Below are 14,973 nucleotides of genomic sequence, written 5' to 3'. Positions count from 1 at the left end.
CTTTATTTATCTCAAATCCTCCATTTCTCATGCAGTGAAATTGAAATTAATCACTAGAGCATTTGAACCAAATATCCTTAAGCATTAAGAACCAAGTGCTTGAAATGTCAAGTCTAAATCCTGGACCTTTGGTAAAAATTAAGCTGTATTCCACATGCTAATTATTGTTAAGCTGTATTCCATGTGCTAATAGGAAGGCAAGAGGGTAGCTACTGAAATTAAGAGTGGGAATACTTCAGGAAAAAGATGACAAAGTAGAGGAAGATTAGATTTAAAAAATCTAATAAAGTCGGTACATGCTAAAATGTAAATTTTCAAGACAACTAGGCCGAAAATGGTAGGTCTAAGAAAAAAATTGACTTAGATTTTTAAGACGAATTTCTCAACTGAATAACTTGGTGACCTGGACAAATCCTTAGGAACTTGGCCTTTTATTCTTTCTCTAGAAAATGCTGATTCTAGTTAAAATGCACAAATTAAGAGGTTAGAGGGGCTGCTGTTCAGAATGCCTCTGGGTTCTGAGAATGTAGTCCTTATAAAGGGCAATATGTAAAAATGTCATTTTTTCTCTCGAGTTCCTTGGAAGAAAGGTGAGTATCACTAGGATGATGTTAGGGAAAGGCTTGGGGTTGTGTTAACTCTTTGCATTCTCAGGTTTGGCCTCCCAGTTCTGTTCTCCCTGCTTGAGATAACTTACCTGGGGTTCAGGCCCTTGGGAAAACAGGCTCCCTATGTCCTCTAAGGTCAGGGTTCTTCAGCCTCAGCACTGTTTGTTTTTTTTCACCTCCTAGATTTTGTTCTTATAATCTATTCCACTTGACCATTATATTAGTAATTAGATTATAGATTAAAAAAAAGCAAGTTTCTTCTGTGTAACACAGGGAACTATATTCAATATCTTATAACCTTTAATGAAAAAATATGAAAACGAATATATGTATGTGTATGCATGATTGGGACATTGTGCTGTACAGCAGAAATTGACACATTGTAACTGACTGTACTTGAATTAAAAAATTATAGAATCAAAACATTTTATGTTTTAAAAGTTATGTACAATTCAGAAACAGCATGAAAAGTTAAGAATTGAATTTAGTGGAATAAAACAGAAAAAAAGTTCAAGAATACAAAGTTTTATCATCTAGGATTCAAAAACTTACACACATTGCATTAGTGACCTTAATAAACTCATGCATCTAGAAATAAAATGAAGCACTGACACATAGTTAGCACCATTGACATTTTCGTCTAGATAATTCTGTGCTGTGGCGGGCTGTCCTCTGTATTGTAGGATGTTCAGCTGCATCCCCGGCCTCTGCCCACTAGAAGCCAGTGGCACCCTCATTTCCAACTGTGACAATTAAACATGTCTCCAGACATTGCCAAATGTTCCCTGGGGGACGGAATCACCCCTAGTGGAGAACCACTGCCATAGATTGAGAAGCATCAGAGAGCTTATTAATGAGAGCCAGCAATATGTGTTTGTGATAAAACCTACTTGGGAAAACTCTGTTTCGATCCAGTCACTGCCTGGTAAATAAATGAGAATAAAGAGTAAGATCCTATCTCTGCATCTGGAGTCACTATTTTCAGAGTGCTTGGTGGAGAGACAGGACTCCTATTCATTTCGGATTTCTATTTCTCAGTGTGGCAAACTGCCTTTTTCAGTTCTAACCGTAGCATCCTTCACTTTAGGTGGGGAGCCTCCCAGAGGCACTCATCTTTATTTGCAGCTCAGTGGTCAAGCCCTGATTATTTTGGTCAAGGAGGTAATAGCACTCGGTCCTGCACACTTGAGAATATTGTATTTCCTCTTAGAGAATCACTTCCCCAGAACTTTGTCCTCTTAGGGCCGGATGTGACAAGCAGATGAGGAGGAATTTCTAGCCTTGTTTCAAGTGCAAAGACCCTTTTGTTATAAAAGACCAATAATCTACAATCCAGATCAAATCCAGTATGGATATAGAAATACACTTTTTTTTTCTTTTGGTTATTTTTGATCCGTGGGGCTGGGTGAAACATGTTTCCTCTAAATAGAATGTTTTGTAGGTCTGAAGTAGGTTTAAAAAATTTTTTCATTAATAGACTTTATTTTTTAGATCAGTTTCAGGTTCACAGATTTGAGCAGACTAAAGTAGGTTTTAAAAGTACTTTTGTACTCAAAATATACTATATAAAATATAATTCACATTTGCTGAAATTACTCTGTATTACCCCAAATCCATTCATCTTTTTCCCTACCACTGCTACAGATTGTTTCTGTATTGTGGATGTTTGTGAATTGTAGATCTGTTGAATTTTCCATCTTCCATTGTCTTTATTTAAGCTTCTTAGCCAGAATGTTGCTTTGGAGTATTTTTGTTAGTAGACGCAGGTGGATTGTACTGCCTGGAGGTTTGGGTGTTGAGCTGAGATGTCACCCACTTCACCTTATTAGAATCTCAAAGAATGGCAAACAGCTGACAGTTCCAACCTGTCTCACTCAGCTCTCACGAAAACAATTGTAAGGAGATTATAAATAAAGAGCATTATAGCATCTTAAGTGATAATCACTACCATTTAGCAGTTGGAAACCCATAGGAGATAGCCCTTTTTGAGATTTATGGAGGAGTGGAAAGATTTTATTACTTTTCCAAGAGGAGCCAACCTAGTGAGACTATTTTTCCCCCTGCTTCTGCAGGTGTATGTTTATGCCCTGGGCAACTAGAGGAGGAAAGTTAGGTTGAAATAGCTTTATGTATAAGCATTTTATGGGAAGAGGATTGGGAGGATGAAGACTGGTTTTCTTCCCCTTTTCACATCTGCCCTCTGCTTGTTAAAGAATCTGCTAGGATAATCCCTTCCTTTTTTTCCTTTTTTTTTTTTTTTAAAACCCTCTGTCTCTCCAAATGAGACTGACTCCTCTGTCTCTCTTTATAGTCATGTTCTTACTGTCTCCTTTTGAACTGGTATATTTTCTTCCCTGTCAATATAGTGAAAATTAACTAAAGTTTAGTAAAATTAGGGCCTTGTCAGATGATGTGGCTGGGCTTCTAGTGCACAGTCCCACTTTTAATGTCTCACCCAGATTAGCTGGCTATGAATTGCCACCAGAAGAGAGTGAAAGCATCTTGTAAAATCCTTATCAGGATGTGTGAGATGACACTATGGAACTAAGGAAATGTACGTGGAGGTCAATAGCTAATGGACACTTTAGTAGTCCATTAATTGTCACTAAGTCTTTGTTAATTACTATTTACTGTATATAGTTGGAGAATACAAAAAGCAAGCTAGGGAGTGTTTTCCATGAAAATTTTGTAAATTTACAAAATTATTAGACATAAATGTATATAATCACATTTGCCCTGTTATGGGGCAAAAATCAGTTATGCAGTTATCTGACTCTCTTTGATACATCTAATCATTAGTTTGAAAGTGAAGCATTGGCAATTTATACTTTTTGCTGGGTCATGCTTGGTATGGGTATGACCATGCTTTGCATGGGTAAACATGACCCAGTCAAGTTCAACTCTTTTTGAACAAGTCATCAAGTTTCAGGAGCTGCCAGCAAGAACGGAATATTCCCAATCTAGTATGATGATAGAATAAAACCCAGTAAGTGCAAAGGATGCGTATTTGAGGAGTGTGCAGTAAGGGTTCTGCCAGGTAGTTAGGCATAAAGGGTAAGCATTTAATCACCGATACAGTGGCTTTACCAATACCCAATCAAACCAAGGTATTACAGTCTTTCTTCTCTGGTTTTGATATTTTAAAAATATTTATTTCTCATTGTCAGCATTGAAGGTTTTTTTTTTTTAACCAAAACCCTGTAATTTAATCCTAATTCTGTGCTGAGCTCATTAACATTTACACACACATTAAAAGACAGAAGGCTTGGCTTAGGCTTCCCGCCATCAAGACCTCCCCTTGACTTAAGCTACTTTCAGTTCCTCAGGCTTAAGGTGCTCTGTCTTGGTGACCAGGTATTTTCTTTCGCCTTACTTTTGTCTCTCAGCACAGGCCTGTGGTTTTTTTCTTGGGTGGTGTAGCTTCCCCATGTGTGTTTCCCATGGAAATCCTGTTGCCCAAAGTGATGGCTGACTTGTGTCAGGAGTAACAGTATCACACTGTTTTCTGGGTATCACACTGTTTTCTATGTTTAGGGTTTGGAAAAAAAAAAAACCTGTGGTGGGCCTGAGGGAAGGGGTGAAAAGAGAAGGGAGTCAGGAGAATGGGTTTGTTTCCTGTAACAGTGGGTCTCTGAGGCAGAGGAATGGATAAGATTAAAGTTTCAGACTGGAAGAGCTTGGGTCTTCATCACTGGGGAAAGGAGACCTCCTAGCGTCTTCTCTAAACGTTCACTTTCTTCTCAGTCTCCTGTCAAATCAAAGTAAGGCAAATGGACTTTCTTGATATATAAAGCCCAGCCTTAAAGATGTGTGGCCTTATCTATAAAATCATTTGGCTTATTCAGATGCACTTAACATCCTTTAATGGGGGGAAAGTTCTTTTGCACCATGCAGCTGCTCAAGCGAGGGAAGCCTTTTTAGAGGTAGAGTTATTGGGCAACTGGTCAGCCCAGTATGTGACTAATACCAGGCCCTCTCTGTTTTGATGGGGAAGAAGGTTAGAGAGGTGATCCTCAGACTTCAAATTTCATGGCTCAATAAAACTTCTAGACAATTTTGAAAACCGGAGGGTTGCCAGCTTATTAGGTTTCCTAGGAAGGGATTGGGGTGAGGGGCAGAAAACCCACCTCTTTCATCAGCATCATGTCAAGAAAGAAAGGATGTTTAAGCACTAAACCAGTCAGAAAGATAAATTCTCAGAAATAAGGGCAATTCTTTAAATGGAATATATATTTGGCTTTATAAAAGACCTCCTAGTGTTGTCCAAATAGTTCTCTGTCAAGGTCAGGTGCTTGGATGCCACTGGATTGGAGGGCCCTGTGTTTCTAAACAGTGGGGAGGGAACCCAGAAACAGGGGTTGGGGGTGAGGAAAATGAACTCATTAACACTTGACCTCTGGTGGAACTTAATTATCACGTCTTGCCCTGCGGGTGGGCTGAAGTAGGAATGTTGACTCCAAATATTTAAACTTGAGATAAGCCTTGTTTGCAATATTATGTTGTCAGCTAGCTGCCAGTTTTTCAATAACAGTGGAAGATGATCTTTTGGATTCATCTTTAGATGTTGTTACCATTTTGCCATTTTCATAAGTAAGAGAAGTTCTATCAGTAGGGTGTATCAGGAAAGACATCTTCCATCCCAGGTACGCACCCAACTGTCATTTGTGTAACCAAAGGGTGTATGTCATCAACAGCTCTGGCCCCTTTGCCTTTGGATTATATTATGTGCTTTAAAAAAAATTTTTTTTTTTAATTAGTAAATCATTTGCATTTCCTGAAGCTGTGCCACTTGACAGAAGGTTCAAGTGCCTGGGAGAATAGCATAATCAGTCGCAAATCAGCTTATGTCTGAATTGTGGCTCTTGGCAATCTGTTTGAAGGTAATTGAAAATTTGCTGTGCTCATTTTATTTATGGGTTTCTAGGTGAATGCCAAACTCCCGATCGGGACCCCAGATTACATGGCCCCTGAAGTGCTGACCGTGTTGAACGGGGATGGAAAAGGTGTCTACGGCCTTGAGTGTGATTGGTGGTCGGTGGGAGTTATCGCTTATGAGATGGTTTACGGAAGGTCCCCGTTCACCGAGGGAACCTCAGCCAGAACCTTCAGTAACATCATGAATTTCCAGGTAAAGAGCCATTATTAGGTTTTGACGTAATGTCAAGAAACGCCATTTAAAAATTGTGCGAATGAACTTTTATATTGTAAACCAGCAGATCTGGATACTAACAATAGCAAGTACTTATCTAGCACTTACTTTGTGCCAAAGTGGCTCTAAATACTTTATTGATTGTATTGTATCGACTCTCAGCTGCCAGTAATTGTACGCCTGTGCCATCATTTTCTGTACCATTTAGAAGGAAAAAACTGCTGCCAACTAATCTAGAATATTTCATTGATTATGAAATGCATTTTGATTTCAGTGCCGTTACATGTGAATAAAACGAGAGTCTTAGAATTGATGAGTCTTAGTCATTAACTTGGCTAGTCCTCAAACAGTCCTGTGAGGTAGATCATTATTATTTTCATTTTACAGATGAGAAAAGTAAAGCGCAGAGTGGTTAAGTAACTTGCTCCAGATAACACAGGCAGTCTGGCTTGGAAATCCATGCTCTTGATAGTACGCTATTCTACATCTTGTTACTACTAGTATCAAATATGGCAGTAAAAAATCAATGAAGACATAAGTTAGAGATACAGTAATATGTACATAAAGTAGAATTAAATCTGTTTTCTAGTAAACTGTATTTGCCACTATATTAAGCCCATTTCTTAAGGATGTGATAAAGATCTATGTTTTAGTTTCAACCAAAAGGAAGAATTTATTTCACAGGTTTTTGTATCTCAATTCATTTTCGTCTTTGTAGGATGTTTAATAGGTATTTTTCTATGTATAATGCATGTTGTATATGCTTCATGCATACATGTGTTATTTGTTATTCTTCAGTCTCCTCTTGAGTTAAAGTTTCCCCTGAGATGACTCTTGGGGCTAATTGGTTTCCTCCATTTCAGTCCATTCATTCAGTAATGAGTGAGCTGTACAAGGTATCATTAGGTTACCAGGCTTGCAGTGATGGGCGAGGAGGAGCAGGTGCTCTCTGCCTTCTTTCTCCATCATCACAGGGAAATCAGAATATACTGTGTACATGCAAAGGTGGAGCACAGAGGGAACATGCAGGAGGGGGTGATGGGGTGGAAGAGGGAGGCAGGGGTGTAGGCAGGGAAGAGGGGCTTGGGTTGGGGAGGGCCTTCTAGCCAGAGGGAACAGCAAGGTCTGTTTAGGCAGCTTTAAATAGGGCATCATTGTTGGGTAGCACAGGACGGTGGGGAGTGTAGCTAGATGAGACGGGAGAGGGGAGCAGAGATCAGCCATGAAGGATATGGAACCCTTGCAATGGAGCTGCCCTATTGATGTGAGCAGGCCATTTATTTTGGGAACATGCCTTTGGTCCAAAGTTAAGAGGGCACTAAACTTCCTTCTTTAAGGGGAAAAAAAAACCAACTTGGATAAATGAGAAATACTTTTTAAACTTGGGGACATGAGAAGCTGAATTTGCTAAGGGAATAATTCTTTTATTTTCCTTTGGAAATTATTTTCTAGCGGTTTTTGAAGTTTCCAGATGACCCCAAAGTTAGCAGTGAATTACTTGATCTGATCCAAAGTTTGTTGTGTGGCCAGAAAGAGAGGCTGACGTTTGAAGGCCTTTGCTGTCATCCTTTTTTCTCTAAAATCGACTGGAATAACATTCATAACTGTAAGTAGAGCTGTGTTCCCTTCACTTCCGGGGTTGGGATTAAGAAACATGTAAGAATGATCTGAAATTATTCTGGCCCACTGAAGCGGGTATAAATTATATAAGTAAGAGCTGTAATTACGAGAAGAGAAGAGAAGAGGCACATGATGTAGCTGTCCTTAGTAATAATTTTTCTTTAAAATTGTTTGCATAGAATGGGGTCATTTTTCAAACTCTGTGTTTCTGTGGCCTTTGGAATATTATCTCTCAGTACGTTAGGGGTACAGATTGATAGAGTTTGAAGGTTGTCAGTTGGTTTGGCAGTTTCTTCCCAGAGGAAAAGTTGGCCTTATAGGTATTTCATTCACGGATTAAAAAACTCAGAGATTAGGCAGAGTGCCAAGGTTGTTTTGCTAATGGCCAAGCCTGCACTAAAACCATAAATGCCTTGCTGTGTTCGTTTGTTTCCCTCTAAAATATTTGTCTTTGCTCACAAGCATGTAAAATCTGTAATGTGTGTGCACAGTGGATTCATTCGTACATCACTTTGTTATCAACTAGTGCAAACTAAATTCATTAAAAACAAAGACCTGACTTATTATCAACAAATCCAAACTGCTTTTTTTTTTTTTTTTAACAAGTTGGTGATTTTTTTCTCAGTCTTTTTTACTCCTGGATCTAATGACCTGACCCAGTGAATAGCATAGATTAGAGATGGGAAGGAGTTGGCCTGGTGGAGTGTGTGTTTTATTTTTGGTGATGAGGGGAGGTAAGGAAATGGAATCCATTTCTAGGTGTCAACACCAGGCTTCCAGTTGGAGCTGTGTTGTAGTTATAACCTCTTACCCCTTCCTCAGGAAGCTATGCACTGAGTTAAGATCCAGTATCGTCCAGATGAAAGCCACTTCAATGGTTTCTCTAATCTCCTGCCAGAATAATTAAATAGGCTGTATTTCCATTAATCTGTCTTGGTGATTTCTTTTTTCTTCTGGGAACAATATTGTATTTTTCTAGTCTTTAGGCATCAACCCCCAAAGCTCCAAGGTTCAGAGCTTTTAATCAGCAATGTCTTTTCAGTGCGGTCTTCCTTTTTTGCTTTTGGAAAGATTTGATCCAGTTTCTTTTCGATGCTGCTTCAGTACTTAATCCTTCCTTACCCTACCCTTGCTCTCTGTAATCTTGAATAAGCAGTTAATTTTTTTCTGCGTGCACCTGCCGATGATGCCTAATGACCGATCTCCACTCAACTAACTTGGTCAGTGGTGATTAATTACTTTATTTTGTATTTTGGCGAACCTTGATACTGTGTTTGGTATTGTGGCAGAAGTCCTAGCTTTTGTTCTCGTCTTCTCTCAGGCTGGTTATAGGTTTTAGGCTTATTGGGCTTCCAAGGGGGAGTAAGTACTGTTCTGTTGATTGCATGGTGCCTGAGGGGATGCATGTCTCTAGACTGTGGCCCATGATGTCTGTCTTGAGCCCCATCTTTGGAAAGTCATGGTTATCACTGGGATGAGATGACTTTGTGTTGGGTCACTATAGTCATCTTCATACTTGTTGCTTCCACAGTTGACTCACTTGCTGTGTCTTCTGTGGCTCTGCTGAACTTTTCTATGTCCTTAGTTTTTCCTCACCTTTAACACATATTTTACCCCCTCCTACACCCAGTTCATATCAGGGAGTACTCCTCACCCAACTAATCCTCATTCTTATTTAAAATTTATTTTTTTAAATAAAAATTGTATATTTAAGGCACACAACGTGATGATTTGATATACATGTGCGTGGTGAAATGATTACTACTGTCAGGCTAATTAACATATTTGTCTCTTCACATAGTTTCCTTCCTTCCTTCCTTTCATGAGAGCACCCTGAAATCGACTCTCTTAACAAATTTTCAATATTCAAAATTTCAGTTTTCATTATAACAATATAGTACTATTAACAGTAGTCATGTGCTGTCCATTAGATCTCTAGGACTTAGTCATCCTACATCACTCCAACCTTGTACCCTTTGACCAGCATCTCCCCGTTTCCCCCACCTCCCCACCGCTGGTAACTTTCTACTCTGTGCTTCTATATATTCAACTTTTTTAGATTCCTGTGTAAGTGAGATCGTGAGTTTTCTTTCTTTCTGTGCCTGTCTTAGTTCCCTTAGCATCATGACCTCCAGCTTCATCCATGTTGTCTCAAATGGCAGGATTTCCTTCTTCTTTAATCCATTCGTCCACTGACAGACAGTGAGATTGACTCCATATCTCAGCTACTGTGAATAATGCTGCCATGAATGTGGGAGCATGGATAGCTTTTCCAGGTACCAATTTCATTTTCTTTGGGAATATACCCAGAGTAGGGATTCCTGGATCATATGGTAGTCCTATTTTTTAGTTTTTTGATTAAACTCTTTACTGTTTCCTTAGTGGCTGTACCAATTTATATTCCTACCAACAGTGTACAAGCTTTCCTTTTTCTCTACATCCTTGCCAGCACATTATCTCTTGTCTTTTTGGTGATAGCCATCGTAATAGGTATGAAGTAATATCTCATTGTGGTTCTGATTTGCATTTCTCTGATGATGAGTGATGATTAACGCCTTTTCATACACCTCTTGGTCCTATGTACATCTTCTTTAGAAAAATGTCTTTTCATGTCTTTTGCCATGAATCCTGATTCTAAAACTCTAACAGAAACTCTTGATGGTTTTTATTGACTTCTAACTCCCAGTATAGTGGCTCTGAAGAGTCATGAAATATGTTTGCTTTAAAAAATTTTTTTCTTTTAATTTTAGTAACCCTTTTACTCTAATATAATACTTTAATATAAGATTTAAAGAGAAGTTCAAAGAGAGTATAGAGTTCCCACATACCCTTCTTCCTGTTTCCCGTAATGTTAGCATCTTTCATAACAATGCCACATTTGTCAAAATAAGATTAGTATTGATACATTACTGTTAGTTAAACTTCAGATTGTATTCCGGTTTTCGCCAGTTTCCCCACTCATGTCCCTTTTCTGTTCCAGGAATCAATCCAGGGTACCATATTGCAGTTAGAATGTCTGCAGTCAATGAGACTAATCCTGGCTGAGTCACTTAGTGTAGTTCAGCCGGTGGGTGGGATCTCCATGTGCACTGAGGATTGGTAGAGCCTCTTCCTGAAGGTTCCGTCACATTCCTTGGCAATGCAGAGAGCCGAGGTATCAATTTCAATGTCTCCCAGCAGATTTTCCTGTTTTTCACCAACCTCCCATCCCTGTGTATTTGTAATCAATTGAGGGTTTTGTGATTGAAAACATTTCTGGACTCCATGATATTTGAGCTATTTTCTAACTAGGTAACTCTAACAAAAATTACGCCTTTGTCCAGTCCTGTTTTTCATAAACACATGTTGAGTGACTTTCATCAACCAAAGCACTTGAAGTCATTAGGTTTCCCGAGTTCATGGTTGCTGCTCAAATGCCTAGTGGTTCCAGGCTGTTGAATATTTCCACTTTCCATACACAAGATTGTTCTTTAATGAAAGCAACATTAGCCTTTCTGCTATTTCAACCCTAATTCTTCTTTTTCTTGTTGTAACCAATGAAAGGAAGTACTGCTTAACACAGCAGGTAGTAATCTTGTAAAACTCATTATCTCAAGAGGTGGTCCTGGCAGGATATATGAATGCAGTTTCAGAATGGTCTGGGCAAATTTATGAGTGACAGAATTGGGGGTGGCTCCTGGGAGAAACTAGGACATGCCTTGGCTTTGACCCTGAGGAGCATCTGTGCCCTCTTGGGTCCTCCCCTGGAGTTGCTGTGGGCAACACAGTGCGAACCAAGAATCTGACCAAGTTCAGGAATGTTTGTTCTCCCAGCAAGTCAAGAGCTCTCTGATGAATTACAGCCACACTCATGGATGTCACCGTGTACCTATTACTCTGATGCTTCATTCCCAGCCTTGCATGATCAGATTGAAGGTTGAGTTTTCAGTTACTTACCATCATTATTTTAAGGCTGCTTTCCAAGTTGTAGTAGGGGGCTTCTGAAGTGTACTAGCTGCCCTGGGCTGTGCAGTTCCAGTGATACTGGGCAAGTCTCATTGCTCCCCTAGCCTGATTTTGTGGGCTTCTGGAAGCCAGTCAGACCTCCTCTTTCATGCCTTTGGGGTTATGCCTTCATTTCCTGGCATCATGCACCTGCTCCTGTCAATGGGAAAGTTTTACTGTCTGGTATGCCCTTCTACTCACATCTTTTAAAATATCCTCCCCTAAAGGCTAGTGATGTCAGTGGAACCAGCACGCTTGCCGCTTTCATTCAAGACCGCCATGTCTTAGGCGGGGTAGGGTATAGCTCAAGTGGTAGAGTGCATGCTTAGCATGCATGGGGGCTTGGGTTCAATCTCCAGTGCCTCCTCTAAAAAAATAAATAAACTTAATTACTCCCTCCCCACCAAAAAAAAAAAAAAAAAAAAAAAAGACTGCCATGTCTTGACAGTGAGTAATACATAATGTGCATGCTGATTGTGGGTGATTTCCTAGAACATCTGTTCTAATGCTCTAGAGAACTTGTTTGTCTGTTACTTACAACGTGGGCTTCTTCTCTCGCATCATCTTCCTTTCACTCTTCCAAGAAAGGCACAGTTGTTGCAAAGTTATTCTGCGTTTCCAGGTCCTAAGCATTTGTTAGCAGAGAGTACATTTCATTTCAATCCGGCAGTGACTCAGTGTTGGTCCCTTGCAGATCAGCACTGAGATCTCCCTCTGCCCTTGTCTCTGATCATTATTCACTACCTGGCCCAGAACGGCCATAATGAAACCACAAGTGCATAAGTCTGTGATTTCTCAGTAAACCCGAGGGGTCACAGCCTTTGGTTTAAAGGAAAGGGATTCTACAGCTTCCTAGCCTCGGGTGAAATTCGTACACACTGTTGTGTGCACAAATCAGCACCATAAGACCTACTGGGTGTTGTTCTCCAGTCCTTCAGTATGATAGGAAAGACTGGTTAAGTATCAATTGTTCTGTGCCAACCCCCAGGTATTTAAGTGTATTACACTGTATTACTTCAAAACAATTCAGAGGTAAGGATTACTGTTTCCATACTATGATGTGGACACTGTGATAACTTGTCCCAGGTTCTATAGCAAGTGAGAGAGAGAAAGAGTCCAGATTTAGGTTGAGGTCTGGGCAGTTCTAGAGCCCACACTCTTTCTACAATACCATGCATGCCTTAGCATAAGTAATTGTAATTAATGATGTTTGTGGTGATAACAAGTAATAAACCATTGCTTAATGTCTGTCCATTTCAGCACATTTGGAATTGTAATTTTGAATCTGTAAGATTCATCATGATACTTGAGTATCTGCAGTGTTCTAAGTGCCATGTTAGGTGCTGTAGCTCTATTGATGAACAAATTGGGATACAGCCCTGGCTTTCAGGGAACTTACAGTCTAAGCTATAGGTCCTTGCTTAAACAGAGCTGTGGTCCTGTTTAAACTGCTGTACCTTAAAATGGTAGAAATTTTAATGCTTGGTAGGTCGCCCGCTGGCTTACCAAATCACACGAACTTGATCTTAAAGAAAGACACACAGTGAACCCTTCCCCTTGTACAGCATTCTGTCCTTTCTGCTAATCTATTACCCTCTCCACACTTCAGATCTAGCCTGGGAAAGGACCGTGTTGGATTGATGACCCACTTCCAAAATTGCGATTGATAGTTTCAAGTTGAATTGAGAGGACTCGATTCATGTTTTCTATTTGTTTGAGGTTATGTGGTTCCTCAGCCTTGGCACTGATGATGTTTAGGACCAGATATTTGTTTGGGGACTGTTCATGTGAGTTGCAGGATGTTCAGCAGCACCCTGGCCTGTACCCATAGATGCCAGTACACCCTGCCCCTTGTGACAACCCAAAATGTCTCTAGACATTTGCCCTGTGTCCCTTGAGGGGCACAGCCACTCCTAGTTGAGAACTTGTTTTAGAAGAATCGGTCAGGTTGTTACTGGGAGAGAGAGTATTCCAATAATGAGAATCACTCAAGACTGCCATTGTTAACAAGCAATGGGAACGTAGTCTGGGGTCAGTGGAACCTTGCTATGATGTAGAGTGTGGTCCATGGACCAGCAGCATCAGCACCACTAACATCACCAGGGAGCTTGTTAGAGATGCAGAGACCCAGGCCCCCCTCCACCCCAGACCTGCTGAGTCAGAAGCTGCACTTTAATAAGATCCCTAGGAATAAGATTCCTGTGTGTAGCATTTGTGAAGCCTGCAAAAGAAGAAAATGAGATATATCAGCCTTAGAGTTTCTCACTCATCTTTGTGAAGTCCTCCTTGTTTTGTCCTCTGGGCTCAGGGTAAGGGGGGACTGCTTTTTGGCTGAGGGTAGATGGAACTGCTTAGAAACACTGGATGTTAGGCTCTGCTTTTGGAATTTGAAGCTTTTCTTTCAGATAGACTTACAATCCTTCATCTCTGAAGATGGTGGTTTAACTTAATCTTTGCTTCCTGGTAGCAAATAGGTGGTTGTAGAACAAAACAAAAAAGGCGTTTGTATGCCTTCCACCCCCTATCCCACAGCTTACTCTTGTCCCATATTTACTTTTTTTAAAAAAATTGAAGTATAGTTGATTTTACAATATTGTATTGGTTTCAGGTGTATAGCATAGTGATTTAGTATTTTTGCAAATTATATTCCATTACAAGTTATTGCAAGATAATGGGTATAACCATATTTACTTTTAATTAAGGATGGACTAAGTTGTGGTATATTTATACAATGGAATACTACTCAGCGATAAAAAATGATAAAATAATGCCATTTGCAGCAACATGGATGGACCTGGTGATCGTCATTCTAGAAAGAGAAGGAAAAATATCATATGATATCACTCATATGTGGAATCTAAAGACAAATGAACTTATTTACAAAACAGAAACAGACTCACAGACATAGAAAACAAACTTACGGTTACCAGCCAGGGAAGGGATAAATTGGGAATTCGAGATTTGCAGATACTGACTACTATATATAAAATAAATAAGCAAGTTTCTACTTTATAGCACAGGGAACTATATTCAATTCCTTGTAGTAACCTATAATGAAAAAGAACATGAAAGAAATACATATATGTATGTGTATGACGGAACTGTTATGCTGTGCACCAGAAATTGACACAGCATTGTAAACTGGCTATACTTCAATTAAAACAAAAGTTTCCTTCAGTTACAGTTTTCAGGTATGTGCTATATTGCCATACCCTTTATTGAGCACCTGTTAGGTGCCTGGGGGCTCGGCTAAGCTCACTGTGCATATTATGGTCCTATTTACTCCTCCTAAGCCCTCCCTGAGGCAGATACTGTGTGTTTGGTCCCACAGTGCGTGGGATCCTGAGGCCTAAAGAGATGAAGTCACTTGGCAAAGGTCACGGAACCAGGAGTTGGCAGTGGCAGGAGTCTAACTCAGGTCTCCCTGACTCCACGTTCACTTTGCTTTTTAAAATTTAGTTGAAAAAGCAGTACTGTCCATGGTAACAAATTTCAAGCAACACAGAAGGTTAAACAGTGAAAAATGTCTCCTTCCCACGCCATGCCCAGTGCCTCTCCCTAAAGTGAATCATTCCTGTCAGCTCCTTCTATAACTTTCCAGAATATTCTATG

General features: G+C 39.9%; 1 protein-coding gene across 1 annotated transcript in view; it reads left to right on the top strand.

Annotated features, from left to right (window-relative positions):
* Positions 1–14,973, top strand: part of CIT (citron rho-interacting serine/threonine kinase) — a 148,041-nt gene that overhangs the window by 28,532 nt on the left and 104,536 nt on the right. The window contains exons 8-9 of the mRNA XM_031442804.2: positions 5,533–5,736; positions 7,210–7,363. Coding sequence (XP_031298664.1) covers positions 5,533–5,736; positions 7,210–7,363 — 358 coding nt within the window. The remainder of the gene's footprint in view (positions 1–5,532; positions 5,737–7,209; positions 7,364–14,973) is intronic.

The sequence above is a fragment of the Camelus dromedarius genome, chromosome 31 (assembly GCF_036321535.1).
Source record: "Camelus dromedarius isolate mCamDro1 chromosome 31, mCamDro1.pat, whole genome shotgun sequence".
Taxonomy (NCBI): Eukaryota; Metazoa; Chordata; class Mammalia; order Artiodactyla; family Camelidae; genus Camelus; species Camelus dromedarius.
This window is presented reverse-complemented; position numbering and strand designations above follow the sequence as displayed.